We start from the raw sequence: 13,408 nt of genomic DNA on the forward strand, positions 1-13,408 counted from the left end.
GCAGTTCTAGCTGCAGTATTGCCTTACTGGGAAATGCTTCCCAGCACTCTGCTCTGGAGCTGGTCCCTTGAGTCTTCACTGAGGTGGAGGTTACAGTGGATTACAGTGAGTTCACGGTTTTAGACACAGAAAGAACTTACAGAAGGATCTCATCTCAACATTAGCCAGACTTTGGCAACGGGGATAGTGAGACAGATATACATTCTGACATGCCTGGTAGGCCTTAGCTCTGCCTTGGTACACATGTACAAGAGCTATCAGACAGTTCCATATTCCCTTGTGCTGTGAATGCCCTCACTGTACTTCCACTGATGTAAGGTGAGGAAGAAATTTCCATTCAGGTACTTATCACAATATTGGGACTGGACACAGTTGAATACACCAGAAAAATTCCTCTGAATCTAGCAAGACAGGCTCTACTTGTTTGTCCAATAGGTACAATGCTGAATACTACAAACATGAGAAAAAGTATGGATGTGTAAAAGAGCTCTTCTCTTTCTGAGTCTTACTGAACAGTTTTATGGTGCAGAAATAAAAGAATCTTATTACAAGAGTCCTCAAGTTTTTAAGCTATCTCAGCTTATGCCCAGAAAGGGAAAAACTTTGTAAAGATTGCTACTTCAGCATCTGTCCCTGCAGCACCTGCAGGCAAAGGTGACAGGCTGATTTATTTTGGCATTTAACAACTCCATCATGCACAAAAAGGATGTAGAAATGGTTAATTTATGAGCCAGTCCCCTCAAAGTCTGTTGTGTATGTACTTATTTCAGGAGATATGAATGCAGTTCTTAAAGGCATTCAGGAGCATCAGTAGAAGTGGCACAGGTTGCCTTTCTTCATGTCCTCTAGCTTCTTTGAAATCAAAGGAGTCTTTTGCACAGCACAATTAAAAAAACGTGCAGATTGGTTATTTCCAAAGACCGATGCTTTTCTCCTGCCAGTGATTGCTATATGGTATTTTTGCCTCCTGTAGAATGTTGAACAAGAAATATATAGGAATGAACACTACTGAAGAAATATGAAAGTTAACGGAAGTACTGCAGAAATGTCGTGTTGATAATTGTTGGGATAAAAATGTAAGGATTAATTCTTATTCCATTTGGCATTAAGAATTCAAGATAAAATGAAACTGCTGTCACACAGCTATAAGACTGTGTTTTATCTTCAGCTTCTTCGCACAGTCTGAACAGATTTCTCAAGCATCACTCTTTCTATTCATATTACCTGAGGAATATGTCCATTATAGTTTATCAATGTATCAGATACCCCATGCCAGACTTGTGCACATATTCCTGTGGCAGAATTCCCTGCCACACTTTGTCTGATACTGTGAGGAGATCATTCTGACAGGACATCTCCAAGCTACCAATGGAGAAGCCCAGGAAGCAGATTATGAATCAGAGAATCGAGGTCTGCCCTGAGCTTTTCCTTCTGCTCTGGGAATGAAGCAGGCTTTCAAGGAATGCTGCCTGCTGCTCTAGCCACCCTTGAGAAGAACTCTTGTCTCTCTAGATGTCTCCTGTCTGCCCACCATATACTGGCTTTCTCTTTATACTGGCAAAGGAGCATGAAGTCACATAGCCACATAGACTGTCTTCAGAGAAGACAGCAAGGCCAATGTCAGACCTCCTCAGGAGTTTGCCCAGCAGTTCCTTGATGCTCTCCTGTACAGGACAAACAGGAGGGCAGCAAACCAATTGGGCTATCTACAGTCCCAAGGATTGGAGTCACAGAATGCCTGGAACACATTCTGTGGGGATGGCATACACTGGCTGGAGATCTGATGTAATGGAAAAATGCATTGTGCTTTCTTTTTCAACACGAGCACGCAAGGAAAAAGAAACTGATCTAAAAAGATCTAAAAGGCTAAACTGTTCGTTGACTGCTCCTTAGAAGTAAAGGCAAAACTCCCTCCTGATCAGCCTTGGTCAAAAAGTTGTACTCTGCTGTCACCTGGTGGACAACTTTTAAAGACGAGGAATAAATCGGGTTTCTGGGCGGCGTCAGAACAAAGAAACGTGAGCGCTACAAGGTGTTGAAGTTCAGCAATCATGTAAGAAAATAATTCAACATTCCAATATTTCTGGGGTCGCGTATTTCTCCTGTAAGACTTCTGAAAATCTGATGGATTAGTATCAGCATCAATTTCAGCATTTGCTGAATAGAGAATTATATTGCAACAATATTGTGTGTTATATTCATTCTTCTTCCTTCTCAAATATAATACAGTAGATGCAGGATTTATGCTTGAACCTGCTACAGTGCTGGGTGAACTCCAGGAGGAGTGAATAGCAGCCATAAAAGAGAAAGCATTGCTATTCCTGCATGTGCTCCCTTTGATGTTAAGGGATTGTTGCAACTGAATTTACGAAGGGTATTATCAGTCCCAGGTCTGACTAGCAAAGCTAGCACAAAGCAGAAGTGATAAAAACCCAGGAGGTGATATATATAAATAATGGTTTTGTTTACTTTCTAGCCACCAGTGACAGCAGTGAATATGGTTATTCCTTTACCATTTGGCTATGAGGTTAAAAAAAAATCTGAAAAACAATACTGTAAACAATCAGCAGCCCATCTTTTCTTTTGTCTGCTTTCATGTAAAACAAAACATGTTTCATTTGTTTGAGCTCTGTTTAAGGTGCATCAGCTGGGTCTGCCATTAAATATGGTTTGCAAAACAAGCCAGCCTGACAATCAGTGATGTGTTTTAGTTAAGTAATAACTCAGTGTTTAATTTAATAGCATTATGAGTTACCCATGGTCATAAGTCATTTAGAGGCATAGTGATAAAGCTAGGAGTAATGGAATCAAAACTGCCACTTCTGATGGTTTGTATCAGATAGTACTACAAATTTAAGTTCCTTAATATGCATTTGGTTTAGATTTAGTAAGAGTTATTCTATTGCACAATAATTAGGAGCAGACTATTTATTGTGAACACTTACGAAGAACTATCTACAGAACTGTGGCTATACATAACAAATTTGGCCTCAGAAGTGCCAAGCAATGTCTCTGTATGTCTCTTGTGAAACTAACAGAAGATGAAATATTAGCCTGTCTTCCTCATCACTTTGGCCACTATAGCAATATTTGTTCATGTTCACGGTGATATTGACATGCCTGTGGCACAAGAAGGAGTTGCATTATGAGGGAACACTTCTGAAAACTCCAGGCGGACTTTTGAGGACATGCAGCCAGGATACCCAACGTAGCAGAGCACAGAATAAAAGCCTTATAACTTCTTAAAGTGTAGCGCAGATGAGCTGATACCATGATTGAATCTCCTCTCACACCACTTTCCTTCCATTACTGTAAGAATCAGAGAGATCACTGTTAGCTTGAATAATTGTTTCCCTCACCTCAGGTAGCACGTTTAGGACCACGGCAGGCCTAACACACGACTCATCTACACTAAGCTACCTCTGCCAACGTGCCAGGCACTGCAGTGCATAAGTTCACAGATCCAGTAAGCATGGTAACTTGTATGTTTTATTCTATTCAGAGAAGTAACGTTTGGTCAAAATGACATCTCTCGGGATGTGCTGTGATCCAGCAGGGACATGAGAAATAATAGCAAGGCTGTTAAGAAACATAGAAACAAACCAGAAAACTCACCTCCCCTGTGATTTCAGCCTTCAGAATTCTGGCATGATGATCATAGAGATGAGCATAAACTCAGCAATTAAGATAACATAGAGAGAAACACCCTAATCTGAAGTTGCATCTAGAGCCTGGCTTGGTCAGGCAGAAATTGAAGACTGCAGGCTAGTGACAGAAATACTGCAGAAAATGTAACAACTGGATAAATACCACCACAAAGCATTGGTTTGTACAATATGTTGTTCGTCTAACTACTGTTTTGCAGCCTCCAACAACTTGGAGGACTTGACAACTCCTGAAGCAGGAAGTGAATGTCATTAAGGCTAAAAATAAGATTGACCAAGAGGGCACAGCTCTCTTGGTTAAAAATAAAAATAAATTTAAAAAGAAAAAACAGTAATTCCAGTTTTCGTTTCAACAGTTGTAGAGGAAAAGCTATTAGCACATTCTTTGATATGTCCATACCAAATAAACTGATGCAATATTACATGAATATTACAAGACGTGGAGTTGAATCATGCAATGAAGGAGGTTTGCTGAGAGAAAGCTTCATTATGAGATAGACCTTGAATCAGGAAAGACAGCAGAAAAAGCACGGAGACTCGTAGTCATCAGTTTTGTTTCGCAACACGCATTTGTTGATGTGAATTATTCTCATTCCAAAAGCTTGTGATTTCTGCCTAGATTTTTGTTTGTCCATGTGTTTTTACGATTCTGGGCTAAATATTGACCTTAAAAGCTGAGTAACTGACAGATACTGTTTGAAGCTCAAATGGACAGTGACAATTAAGGGAGATACCAGATTCTCTTCCCCTCCCTTTTTGCAGGAGGAACAACTTACCACCCTACTTCTACCTTTTATTAGCAGTGTTTACTTTCAGACAGTTCAAGCCTCTTGCGGAGTGCTTCTGTTCAGTAAGATAAAATCCAGGATTTGGAGTGGGCACCTCCAACATACATGTTCACATGCCAAGATTATTAGAAGGACATGTACTTCTCTTGTATGCCATTTTTCTGATAGCAACACTCAGTTGTAAGGTTTGATGGCAGAAAGCCCAGGAAATTTGTTCAAAGCCTGGATTCTTTTTGTGCAGAAACCTCTGATTCGGCCATATTCAAACAAAAGTAGTGTCAGTTCATGTCAATGTCTCTAGTTTTCTATGGTTATTGTTTGGTTATTGCCCTCCAAAGCTAGATGTGATTCCTCATGTTGTCATTTCAATCATTTTAACTTCTCTTCCCACAAGATTAAAACTGATGGAATCAGGAGGAAGGCTTTAATCTTTTTCTCTGAGAGTCTGGTTGGCTAAAGCTGCTCAGCAGAAATACTTGCAAGAGTTAAACAGAAAACTGAACATTAGGCTTTGTATCCAGGTATAATGGCCACATATGCCACATTATTATAAAACATAAGAAGGCGTTCTGCACACATTTTAAAACACCTTCAAAGCTTCATGTGCACATAGGGTTTTTTTTTGTTTTGTTTTGTTTGTTTTTTGCTGGATTTTTAATTCCAATCATGTCTCTTCAGCTATAGCAGTGTTGGAGAAAATTCCTTGTAATGCTAAAAGATTGGATAAACTGAAGAGATTTTAAAGCAGTGACGTGTTCAAGTTCTATAAGAACATAAAAGATGTTAAGGTCAGTATGCCACTTCCTGATTTACATCTGTAGTAGTGGAATACATCCTACCCATTCTGAAGAGTAGTTTTTCCTATACATTGAAATTCTACCTCAAGTCATTAAAGGAAACATCCCATTCTGTCCTATAGTAAGCTTCAGCAAACTGTTATCCTATTGTTAATTCTCCTGTATTATCCTATTTCAGTGTTAGCACACCTAAGTTGGGAACAAGGTGAGTCTACTTATCAGATTGCAGCAGTCTGCAGATAAACAATCTGATTTCTTTGTAAGCCAGATGTTATAGTTATGTGAGTGGGACAAGGTATGGAGCTGGGGAAAAGAAAAAATTCCTCTGACATTAATTTTGAAATCTAAAAAATTGGTCACAAAAGGAGAAAATGGAAAGCTGGAAGCTTGCAAAAATGGAGAATTTGTCTTACCATATTCCTTTCATTAGGGCAAAAAATAAATGAACCTGTAAATAAACATCTTTTAACTTGTAAGATGGTGTTTGCTCCTTCAATTGTTTGAACATCTGATTTAGATGTTGCTGGACATAGAGGAAGAGGAGAGCAGAATAGGATAGGATAGGTTAGGTTAGAAAATAGAATAATAATTTGGTAATGTTCTTCCCTGAAAGAGGCTGCTAATACTGTTTCATAGTCAGTGAAAACTTAAGTGATGGCTGTCCAGCCTTCTGCCTTTCCTGGGCTGCACTGAGTGAAGAGGAATTGTCTTGGATTCCGCATATGTAGATTGCACCAAAAGTAGTGCCTCCTATTTATTTCTGTGGAAACTACAACATAGACAAAAAAAATAACAAATGCTACTTTTGTTGAAAATCAGTTGACATAGCCTAACTGGGTAGTTCAGAAAATATATATGTGTATCTACTGTACGAAGCCTATTTGGTCCCCTTTTATTTGCTCATACACACATGTTCCACACACACTCACACAAAATCTCTGTTGCAACTTTCTTCCTGGAATTGACTGAAGTAAAATGGAAAGCTGCTTCTTTTTTCAAAGCCACCCATTCTGCCCTCTTAAGGGAGGTAGAATTAAATTAAGGAAATGGGATGGAAATGTGAAAAGGAAGAGTACACAAGTATTTAAACCTACAGCCTTCTTCTGATAATTCAGATCTTCAATTTAAATTTGAATAGAGATTTTCAAATTACACAAATTGTGAAACGTCTGAGATGGGTGAGGGCCAGTGGTGTTATACAAACAGTGTTAAGTTTCTGGCACTGCAGTATGCTCCTTTACATACATCCAGTGCTAGCGAGAGAAATAAAAGAACAGAGAATTGATCTCTGAGGGCTACAACTGTGATAGAAAGTGGTTTGCTGTGTATTTTAGCCAGAATAGTGAGCGCTGAAATGTTGCGAATTAGTGACTTTATATTAATAATTTTAATTTGAAATGAATGACTCTGAATTGCATATGTATAATTATATGCATTATCATATTATATATATATACATATTATATGTTTCAGTCTATCACTGATTACATGCTGTAGTGGAAATGCTAAGTCATGGCTCAAAACAGTAATTGAGAACCCAATAGGAAGGCAGGGCCAACCCAGGGGAGCTCAAATGCATGTAATGCACATGAGTAAGCAGAAGGGGTGGAGGCATGATCCAGCCCTTCCTTCCCAGACCTCATTTAAGGGTTGGCAATGAAGATGAGAGCATCTTACCTGGAGATCTTTCTGTACCTGACGGCCTTGTAGGCCTTCTGAATGTAAGCAGTGTCTTTTCCCTTATTTCTGTGCTTACTACTGTTACGTCTGAGTGGATCCTCCCTTGCTGTGGCCAGCAACCAAAACTAGCTGTTAAACAAAATCAAAGAATAACAGAATCACAGAAACAAAACACCAAGGTTGGAAAAGACCTACAAGGTCATCCAGTCCAACCATCCACCTGTCACCAATAGTTCTCACTAAACCATATCCCTGAACACAAAATCCAAACATTCCTCAAACACCCCCGGGGCCAGTGACTCCACCAGCTCCCTGAGCAGCCCATTCCAGTGCCTGACCACTCTTTCAGACAAGTAGTATTTCCTAACATCCAGCCTAAATTTCCCCTGGCGCATCTTGGAGCCATAACAGGGACAGTCATTGAGTATATTTGATCCTACTCTTTCTAGACAAAATAAATATCTATATCATTCAGGATAGATTGGCTGGGGCACATGGAAGAGACAGAATTCCATTCAAGCCCCGTAAGGGTTCTGGTCTCAGATCTGGCACAGAGCAGAAGGGAGGTATAGTATGACTGAAGAATCAGTTATTGGCTGCCTACTCCAATTTACAGGCAGTAGACCCAATAAACTGAACAAAAGTTAAGACAATCTTGACAGTTCAAAGGGTTGGAAGACCTGACCGACCTTTCTAAGACGCAGCCAAGCACGTTCAGTGGTACAGTAAGTTGCCTACCTCATCCAGAGGAGTCGTCTGTCACAGTTGAAAAAAGAGCTTCAGAAGATCCTAAGCCCAGTGACATATCACAGTGATGTGCCTGAAGAGACAATGGTTGCTACACTAGAGAACAGTCCTTTTCAGGAAGGGAAATATCCCATTCCTGAAGGTGCCTGGTTTATGGATGGGTCCAGGAAGAATAACTTGAGCAAGTGGAGAGCAATGGCATACCATCTCTCTACTGAAACAATCTGTTTTGGAGAGGGGGATGGTCAGAGTAAACAATAGGCAGAGTTGCAAGCCGTGTCGGTAGTTATAACCAAGGACATTAGTGACAGCATACTGAACATCTGCACATCCTGAACAACAGCACACATCCCCCCAGCTGTGTGCTGGGGGCTCACTCTTCAAGCCAGGGGAGCTCGGGTGCATGAAATGTACTTGAGGGGCCAGAAAGGATGGAGCCAGGATCCACCCTTCCCAGGCCTTGTTTAAGGGTTGGCAACAGAGATGAGGGTATCTCTTTTGGAGGTCCTTGTCTACCTGAGGACCCTACAGGCTTTCTGAAGATAAGCAGTTTCTTTTTCTTATTTTTACTCCCACTGCTACTGTGCTTGGGCTGATCCTCACTCGCTGCAGCCTGGGATCTTGCTGCTCTGCTGTCATTGTGCTTTCCATTGCATTACACCAATATATTGTGAATATTTTTTTGTGTTTATGATGTGATGCTATTTTGCATAAATATTGACTGTCTTGCTAGTTAAGTACTAGTACTTACTAGCTAAGTACTGTTATAGTGCTTGGATATCATTAATGACAATCTTTTTTCCAGGGGAAACATTTTAGAGGGTTCTTAGGGGCTTGTGTTAATTGTGCTATACTGTGTAGCTTCATATACAGGATTCTTCCTGTGGTACATATTAACAGACTTCTAATACATCTGACAACATTTTCAGAAATGTGTAATGCTGTGTAGAGTAATTCTGGAAGCAGATTAGCTCTGTGTGAGGCAATATATGAATACAAGACCTGTGCCTGAGGTGAGTCAGCCACCAAATCAGCGTTTTGCCCTTATGGAGTATCACCTGTAAACTCAGTGTTACTATTACATGGTTAGAGTGATAACTGAACTCTATTGAGGGCTTCTCTTAAAAGCACATTAATGTTCTACTCAAAATCATAAATCAAGAATTCGGGAATACAAGTATCAGAAACTAGACATGAAGCAACCAGAAGAGGGGAAAGAAAGTAATAGAAGGAAGATGTCTTGGTTCTTTTAGTACAGACACTGCTGTAGCATATATTACTGTTAACATTTTCAAATTTCCAGAGAGCACTCAAATGTTTGTTTCTTGTCTGTCTCATCCCTTCAGGGAACTACTGGAATGCAGCCTCCTTCATCACATCATCATCCTACCTTCACTTCTCCACCTTCCAAGGGGAAACCAGTGCGGATATCTCTTTCTATTTCAAAACATCAGCCTCAGATGGAGTATTTCTTGAGAATCTGGGAAATACTGACTTCATCAAACTAGAGCTGAAATGTAAGTATTTGCTTTTTCCCTAACTTTGCTTGGAATCTGAAGCAGGTTTATACCAGATAACTGATGTTAAGAGAAGTGTATTGTTTAGCAAAACATGTAAGTTCAATTAAGTCAGGAAATGAACATCCAAATCAAATTATTTGACTTGTTTTCAGGTTGCCAGGAGGAACAGCTGAAGTCTATTTGGTTTATTTATAAAGGAAAGAAATTGACAGAACTGGAAACACAGTTATAAAAAGGACTTAATATTTTTTCAAAATCGTATGCCAGATGTATTAATTTAAAGTATGTGTCTTCAGCTCTGTGTTCAGAGACCAGTCTAATCAGCACTGTAAGGATCCAGAGCTGAAAACTGGCATGTGATATTTAAAATCCCTTTAAAAAATCTCATATAATTAACATTTTGCCAGCATTATCTGATAATGAAGTTGTTGATCCGAAAAAGAGTGCTTAATATATCAGGAGGCAAATTGACTTTATTATTTAAGCTTCTGATGTCCCAGGGGCAAGCATTCCAAGCGAGACTTTGAAATGTTTAGCTGTACTCTACAGAGTGAAACTGAAGTGGTTGAATTAGGGGGAAAATAATGTTTTATTTCTCCTTTCTTCTCCTTCAACTCTTTTTAGCCTGCCATAAACTGGAGTAGTGGCAGGCCTGCAGTGCTACATGCACTTGTTATTACAGATTCTAGAGATGTGTTACAGTGCTATGGCTCTGTGAGTGTAACTAGTTCTTTGCACTCTAGTATAGAGAAGAGTGTCTGCTTCGGTTTGCTGTGGAAGCTGATGTCAGAGGTCAAGAACTCAGTTCTAAACGTACATGTGCAAATTCAATGGCAAAAGTTGCTAATGCTGAATGGGGAATGCATCTGCCTCTGCTCAACTCCAACCTCCAGTCCCTGAAGCTAAGCCATAGATAACAAATATTTTACGGCAGAAACATCATCTATAGAAACAGCCTGTAAAGCCAAATGTACCGCTGCTGTTTAACAAAACTCTCCTGGGTGCATTTGCCGAAATGTGCAGAGCAGGCCACGTGGACATCATTGCATTCACTCTAGCTTTTCTTTCCTGGAAACTCAGTTTTGAAATTTTCAGAGTCCTGGAGAATACTCTTTTCTGTAGCTTGACGTTTATACCAGTCACAGCTCAAAAGGGTTAAACACTGTGGTTTTAGCAACAAAGACAAATTCATTCTCTTTTCTAAATTACGCATTTATATAATTAATAGTGGTTTCATCTAGTTTTCATTACAGTTTGTTTCATTCTAATCTGCAGTTAGTTTTGTTGGAATTCACTGAATTGAAAAGCAGAGTTTCAGGTTTTCAAATGGTCCTTGCGTGGCTTACACACCATCAACTTCTTCAAGAGTTTACTTCAACTTCATAGAACTCTGATAAAATTGATATGCGGCTTTGTTTCTTAATAGGAACACAAAATGAAGTCAGTAAGATAACTAGAGTTACCTTTAAACCCTAGAGAAGGCTGCCCTTGGCAACGTACTTTCTAGTTAACCCATCAAGTTCTCCAGCAGAACTGTTATTTTGCACTAAAGCTTTTCATGTAATAGTATTTGAGATATATTTGCTGCAAGGTGCTGCACTTCAAACAGTGGGTATACTTTCTTTTTCTTTGCCTTGTACAGGTGCAATTCTCAATGAAGAATTACTCGCTTAAAAAAAAATTGATTTATTTCCATTTTCCATTTGGAATTGTAGAAAGTAGAAATCAGTTTTCTTCCAGCAAGAAGTGCAAGTTCTTTCTTCTTCGTCCCCTAGATGTTAAATGTCTGTATATACTCGTAGTATGTGAAGCATAGGTTCAGTTGTACAGATGAGGAGCTGTGAGGTTCTGATTTTTGTAATCACTTTGTTGCACTTGGTAAATATATTAGGGAAACAAATCATTTGGTTTGATGATTTTTAGATTCCTGTCTTTGGAAAGGAGTTTGGTATTTTGTACTGTATTCAGAGCACAAGAGGTGCCACTAGTAATACACATGAAATTGTTTTATTGATATGCTATCTTAAGTTCTAATAACTACACAGCTTATTTTCTAACTCTCAAGATTTGTAAGAAAAAGAGGTGCATTCTTGCAGTAAGTAGAGTATCTTCATGTACCTTCAGCAAAGCTTCATGTTGTAATCTCTGAAAATGGGGAAGAAGGAAGAGAAGAACGTGTTTATATAACCTAAGAAACTGATTTTTTTCAAACAACTGACAGGGATGACTGCCATGAAAAATGCAGTGATAAAACGCTGCTATGAATGTGACTAAAATTTTTGGCTGTTCCTATTATCAAGCCGCTCCTCTGACTGCTTCTTACTTATTACCATTCAAGGAACAGTAGGAAGAGATGTAGAACTATCTTAAGCCTCAGTTTTTACATAAACCAGTAAATCTACAGACAGTCATTACTTTGACAGCTGGCTTGTCAGCTGACAACTCTTACAAAAGAGGTAGCTGGATAGTGTGTAAATTTTTCTGTAAATAAGTGCTTCTAGAAATCATACCTCATTGGTCACATTTTCTAATTTGTTTTTACATTAAATGTTGTTAGGGAGGGAAAGTAGATTTTTTTTCTCTCTCTCTTACAGCTTTCCTACACAGTTTTTGGAAGGTTTGACTTAAAATACTGTTTTCCTATAAGAACTCTTCTGAGACCACTTTTTTCCTTTACACTAGTCTCGCCCCTGTGGTCATTTTATTTCCTTATCCTGACTTGTACAGAAATAGCATTGCCAATAGGAGGAGAGAAGTGTCCATCCCTCTGCACCCAATCCTGGTGAGGCTGCACCTCAAATACTGTGTCCAGTTTTGATCTCTTCACTACAAGAAAGACATTGAGGCTCTGGAGTGTGTTCAGAGAAGGGTGACAAAGCTGGTGAAGGGTCTGGCGCACAGGCCTGATGAGGAGTAGCTGAGGGAGCTGGGATTGTTTATTCTGGAGAAGAGACACCTCTTTTTGGACACCCAAAGGTGTCCTTATTCTCTCTACAACTATCAGAAGGGAGGGGTCGGCCTCTTGTTGCATGTAGTTAGTGACAGGACTGGAGGGAATGGCCTGAAGTTGAGCCAGGGGAGATTCAGGTTGGATGTTTGGAAGTACTGCTTCTCCAGCAGAGTGGTCAGGCACTGAAATGGGCTGCCCAGGGATGCAGTGGAGTCACTGTCCCTGGAGGTGTTTGAGAAATATTTAGACATTGTACCGAGGAACTTGGTTTTAGTGGGAAATAGTGGGGATATGTGGATGGTTGGACTGAACGACCTTAGAGGTCAGTTGATGGTTTCAGGGCTGGTTCGGCTTCGTTGCATGACAAATGAGGCAGGAGAACCCACAGACCCACACTCTGGGAGAGGAGGATGGAGGAAAAGGGAAAAAGGCAGAGAGGTGGTTCTAAAAACATAACAGCAGCAATGAGCTGTGGGAGAAAACTGACTTACTAAATATGATATAGAATAAGAAAAGACAAGATGAGACAATATATTACAATGTAATTGGAATTGAAGCTAATAAATCAAGAAGAGTAAGAGAGTGTTCAAAACCAAAGGCCTTACTCTAATGGTGAAAGTGAGATGGCTGGGGAGCACAGGACAAAATCAAGCAGTAAAAGGGCAGTCTTACGATTTGCAAGGAGCTTTATCTTTCCCTCTAAACAGAAAATAGAACAGTGAAAATCTTCTGGGATATATAGTTCTCTTCTGAGCCAGGAATCCAGAAAAATTGACAAACCACAAAAATGGAGCATTAACTCTTTAAATCCAACCACGCTACATAATGTTATGATGTGGAATAGTGATAACAATCATAAAATTATGTCATTATACCCCTTATTCCACATCACTATATCATGCTTAATGCACATACAAACAGTAATTTACATCATTAAACACACACACATATGGAATTATTGACAGCACTCCCTGTAAGATATTATTCTGTTACATCATTGTCTCAAAGCTTGCTGGGGATACAGATGAACAAGTCCTGGGCAAGGGTTGTGAAATCTTTTGTCTGAGGGACACAGATGGACAAGGCCAGGGGCAATGAGAGAGAGAGAAACTGCAGCTTAATGGCCGTGAAGTGGTCTTTTGTGTGGACTTATCTCAGGATGATGGCCATCTCAGGGGGTCCTCACATGTGTCTTGCTCAAGCACCCAGGGATGTCATGTAGGCAGGGAAAGAAAAAGAATAAAATGGGGACCTACAATCA

The 13,408-nt window shown here is 39.7% G+C and overlaps 1 protein-coding gene across 1 annotated transcript in view; it reads left to right on the forward strand.

Annotated features, from left to right (window-relative positions):
- Positions 1-13,408, forward strand: part of CNTNAP2 (contactin associated protein 2) — a 663,767-nt gene that overhangs the window by 567,214 nt on the left and 83,145 nt on the right. The window contains exon 16 of the mRNA XM_042886519.1: positions 9,024-9,194. Within this exon, the coding sequence (XP_042742453.1) occupies positions 9,024-9,194 (171 nt within the window). The remainder of the gene's footprint in view (positions 1-9,023; positions 9,195-13,408) is intronic.

This window comes from Lagopus leucura, unplaced genomic scaffold (assembly GCF_019238085.1).
Source record: "Lagopus leucura isolate 7727_CA_CO unplaced genomic scaffold, USGS_WTPT01 Super-Scaffold_100058, whole genome shotgun sequence".
In the NCBI taxonomy this organism is placed as follows: domain Eukaryota; kingdom Metazoa; phylum Chordata; class Aves; order Galliformes; family Phasianidae; genus Lagopus; species Lagopus leucura.